General features: G+C 45.3%; 1 protein-coding gene across 1 annotated transcript; it reads left to right on the forward strand.

The window, feature by feature from the left end:
* The first annotated feature begins 4,314 nt into the window (after positions 1-4,314).
* LOC100358283 (small ribosomal subunit protein uS17-like) lies at positions 4,315-4,869 on the forward strand. The gene is given in 1 exon segment (XM_070056215.1): positions 4,315-4,869. A coding segment is annotated over 1 exon segment (555 nt).
* The last annotated feature ends 379 nt before the right edge of the window (positions 4,870-5,248 follow it).

Raw genomic sequence — 5,248 nt, forward strand, 5'->3', positions numbered from 1 at the left:
GCCGAACGGTGGTGGCTGGACATCCAGTTCTGCTTTTGTCTCGTGGGCTGACCCTTTTACAACACGTGGCCACGAACTCCAGTAATCACCTTGTCCATCCAGATTCATTCCATCTCATGCTTTCAAATCCTGCCTTGTGCTGTTGATTCCCCAAGTTCAGATCTCCCCTGTCGACTTCTCTGAGCGTTACATTCGTAGTTCAACAGCCTACTTGAAGTTCCCGCTGGATGTGGCCCTCTCTAGCACTCCTTATGTTCTCCTTTCCACGTGGGCACAAAACCACACTGCATTTCACAGTCAACTGAGGCCCCATAGCTGTGTTACTTAGTGGGATGTTAAGAGAAGGGACGCGTGTGCCATTTCCTGTCCTGAGCCAGGAGCTCACTATCAGTGGCTTGCCTGCTCTGTCTCCTGGTGGGTGACAGTGATCACCAGGGTGACAGATATTGCCGCAGGTAAAAGGTGGCCTGGTTTCCGTCCAGCTGGATCTTTAAATAAGTGCATCACCAATCCATTTACCTATGTGTTTCAGGAGTTTTGAGAAAAGCATTCTCTAAGCCGATACGCATCAGAGAGCTTTCCAGACCAACGCAACGGTCTCGCAGGTTTCTCCAGCTTAACACGATTTCCATCCACACCTATTCTCATCAACTTTCCTTAATTTAGGTAGCGACACCTTTTCCCACTTGATCTCAAAGACCAGAAACCTGAGAGTGATCCCGAAGTCCTTCTTTTTCGTCATTACCCACCTGCAATCCATCAGCAAACCATGTAAATTCTAGCTGCAGACACAACACAGATCTGTCCACTCTTTCTATCTCTACCTGCCAAGCCCCAAATCTGCACTATCATAATGTTTGCCTGGATTGTGACAATAGCTTCCCGACTTAATTCTTCAGTTTAGATCTGTGCAAGAAATGTTCTAAGCCAGCACCGCAGCTCACTAGGCTAATCCTCTGCCTGCGGCACTGGCACCCCGGGTTCTAGTCCCAGTTGGGGCGCCGGATTCTGACCTGGTTGCTCCTCTTCCAGGCCAGCTCTCTGCTGTGGCCCGGGAGTGCAGTGGAGGATGGCCCAGGTCCTTGGGCCCTGCACCCGCATGGGAAACCAGGAGAAGCTCCTGGCTTCGGATCGGCGCAGCACGCCAGCCATTAGCGGCCATTAGGGGAGTGATCCAACAGAAGGAAGACCTTTCTCTCTGTCTCTCTGTCCACTCTGCCTGTCAAAAAAAAAAATTGAAGTAACATGTTTTATGCATGAGTGAGCCTTTTTTTAAGGCTTATTTATATATTTGGAAGTGAGTTATGGGGGGGGGAGGAGAAAGAAAGAGAGAGAGAGAGAGAATCTTCCATCTGCTGGTTCACTCCCCAAATGGCTGCAATAGCCAAGGCTGTGCCAGGCCGAAGCCAGGAGCCAGGAGCTCCTTCCAGGTCTCCCACATAGGTAGCAGGGACCCGAGCAGTTGGGCCATCTTCTGCTGCTTTTCCCAGGCCATTAACAGGGAGCTGGATCAGAAGTGGAGTAGCTGGGACTCAAGTCAGCACTCACATGGTATGGCAGCATTACAGGCAGCAGCTTTGCTCACTGCACCACAGTGCCAGCCCCCAAGTGAGCCTATCTTAAAATTCTCAATGTCTAACTCCCAACTAACCCGTCTACAAGAGTAATGTAAGACTAACTGCTTAGCATGATTATTGTATAGACAAATTCTTGCTCATAGCACTTGGTAATTGCTACTCTTGCTATTAGTGATATATTTGATGGGAAAAAAAACAGTCCTATTAGTTTAATCCTTGGTTTGAGGCACTTGTCAGTGGAATATGTTATAGCAGAGAGGCAGAGAGAGAAAGAGGGAGAGAAGGGAGAGGGAGAGGGAGGGAGGAGGGAGGAGGGAGGAGAGGAGAGGGCTCTTCTGTCCTAGTTTACAAGTAAACTGTCTTACAAATCACAAACTTACTAACGTAGCACATTTTTTAATTGAAAATAAATGATGCAAAATAGGTTCAGTTGTGATTCAAGTTTTAAAACTTTTTATCAGTAATTATATAAAACAGGATCGAAATAATGTTCAGTCTTCTTTCTCATCACAAAATACAGTTCATCATCCTAGATTTCGGAAAGAGGAACACAACGTCCAAGGAAAATCACCATTTTAATCACGCTAAACGCCACCTTCCTGAAAGTCAGAGGGAGAAGCTGGGTTGTAACTTGTTCATGCTCAGACACAAGCAAAGTGCTGGGTCTTCTCTACTGAGCCCGCAACACTCCAAATCACTGGGCTGCTTCAGGTGAGGAGGGAGGCTCACAGAGCAAGACCATTGTCAACACATTAAACAGAACAACCAACACATGAAACACGAACGGGTCATGGTAGAGCAGTTTGTGCAGAAATTACAAAGGTATGGAGTAATTAAATCTACCTTACAGAAGTACAACCCCTGCACACGCACACGCACACGCACGCACACACACACACACACATGCCCTTTATAGACATAAAGCTGTCTAGAAAAGCAAGTGTTTTCTAGGGCAGGGACGACTGCACAGCCATGGAGTAGACAGGCTGAGGCAACAATAAGCAAGCAGCCAAGAACATGGTTTCTCTCCAAGCCAAGAAAGGAGACGTGTACATTTTCTGGCGAAGAAATCCATATTTTAGGTGCTTGACCCCTGGGCTCCAAACAGTGTTGTGGAGATTAGGAAAATAGAGTGAGGGATATATTTTAAGCTCCTGGAAAAAAAAAGAAAAAGGATATGTAAATATATTGTTGTAGAATTGACGGTCTCGGTCAGGCAAAATTGAGAGCACTTTCAGTGAATTTTAAAGGGAAACTCCCAATGGAGTATTTCAGGCCAAAGAGCATTTCTCCTGGATTATGGGAATGTTATTTCAACGCTCCATGTGCGTGGCGTGGAGGGCTCTGTTAGAATGTTAACAATAAGGCTTCTACTTCCTAATTCACTGCCTGGAGATGCAGGCACGTATCGGGGACTTCTGAAAGCAGTCCTTCTGTAGTGTACGTAGAAGCGGCAGAATTTAGTTCGCCTGATAATGGCACAGCCAACAGCGAGGCTCCTGCATGTGTCTTTTGAGTAAAAATCTTGTAAATGCGTAAAAGGCGAACCTAAACCTCAATACTACCACCAATTTTCTACTGAAAATGGGAACACTGTGAAATCTGCTGTGTTCCAAACATTAATGGGTCACTAATAGTCCAATAGTAAGCAAATCTGCCAATTTATGTAAACCAAGAAGAAAGACTTGGTAAATTTCATAAATTTGCCAACGTGTGCTATTCCAAGTGGGCTGAGCAGCTACAGAATATTGACTCTCTCCAATTCTAAGAAGCAAAGCTGAATTTAATAAAATCCAAAGACTTCTGCTTATTTTTTCTTGCAAAAGCTACATATGGGGACTATGGATATATGCTTTACTTGATCATATTCAGGTGAGTTTCTAAATTTTTTCATTTTAGCCAACATATAAGAATTGCTCACATTTATGGGGTACTAGCCGACATTTTAATAGGTATTTATATTGTATAATGTCCATTTGGGGTAAACATATCTATCTCTGCAAACATTTATCATTTCTTTATGGTGAAAACATTCAAAACCCTTTCTTCTAGCTTTTTTTTTTTTTAAGAAAAATAAACATTATCACTATCTGTAGTCACCCTACTATGCAACAGAGGGCCAGAATGTCTACTGCTATCTAACTGTAATTTAATAACCATTACATAACCTTTCCCCATCTCCCCTCCCCTCTAACACTGCTCAAACTCTGGTAACCACACTACTCTCAATTTCAGTGGGATCACCTTTTTCTTTTAGTGAGATAATGAAGTCATCTTTCTGTACTTGGCTTATTTCACTTAAAATAATGACCTTCAATTTCATCCAAGTTGTTGTAAAATGTCGAGATTTCGCCCCTCTTAGGGCTTAATGGTATTCCAGTGTGTATATGCACATTTTCTTTATCCAATCATCAATGGACGGACACAAGTTGATTTCCATTTTTTGGCTATTGTTGAGTAGTGCTGCAATAACCATAAAAGAGCAGGTGTCTCTTCCACAGACGGATTTTACATTGCTCGGCTACATACCCAGCAGTGGGGTTCCTGGATCACGTGATAGCTCCATTTGCGGTTTCTCCAGGAATCTCCGCGTCTTCCCCAACGCCAGCTGAGCTTCTGCTGAGAATCTGCAATGCTGAAGAGAAGACAAAGATGAAGCCCGCCTGGCTCTAGAACAGCCCCAAGAGCTAACTAGCCATGTGTCTTGATCAGTTAACCCCTCTGAAAAATCAAGGGAATGGCTGGGAAGACGGCGGATATTCAGACTGAGTGGGACTACCAGAAGCAGCCAACCATCTTTCAAAACAAGAAGAGAGTCTTGCTGGGAGAAACTGGCAAGGAGAAGCTCCCGCACCACTGCAGAAACATTGGTCTGGGCTTCAAGACACCCCCAGAGGCTATTGAGGGCACCGAGGTGGACAAGAAATGCACCTGCACCCGAAACGTCTGCGTCCAAGAGAGACTCTTATCTGGCAGATGACCGAGATGAAACCACAGAGAGACTCCTATCTGGCAGGTGACCGAGATGAAGCCACAGAGGTGTGGTATCACCCACCCAGCCCACCTCCACTACCCCCACAAGTACAACTACTTTGAGAAGCCCCACAAGAACGTGTCCACTCACCTGTGCCCCTGCTTCGGGGACGTCCAGAGTAGAGACATTGGCACTGTGGGTGTGTACCGACCCCTGAGCAAGACAGTGCGCTTCAAAGTGTTCAAGGTCACCAAGACTGCTGGCACCAAAAAGCAGTTCCAGAAACTTGACGGGTTGCCTACCACTGCCCCAAAATGAAATGAAGTTATTTTCCCATTCAAAAAATTAGGTAGATAGATAGATAGATAGATAGATAGATGATAGATAGATGATAGATAGAATGAATCAGTGAAGTCTTCACGTTGGGATGGACAGAGGATAGGTTTTGGAAGCAAACAGAATTGAATTTGCATTCAGTGCTGCCTGCTCTGAGACTGGGCAATTTAATTGATGCTGATGGGACTGACTTTCCTCATTTACAAATGGGCTCCAGCTCCCTAAGCGATTGCTCAGGACATCAGCTGCTCCTCTCCTCCCAAACCAGCCTAGACTTGCTCAGCTGTTTCAACAGAATCCTTGCCAGCACTTTGGGCCCCCAACTCCCATGACCCTCTTTGTTCTTTCCCTTGATTCTTTC

Source organism: Oryctolagus cuniculus, chromosome 13 (assembly GCF_964237555.1).
Source record: "Oryctolagus cuniculus chromosome 13, mOryCun1.1, whole genome shotgun sequence".
Lineage (NCBI taxonomy): Eukaryota > Metazoa > Chordata > Mammalia > Lagomorpha > Leporidae > Oryctolagus > Oryctolagus cuniculus.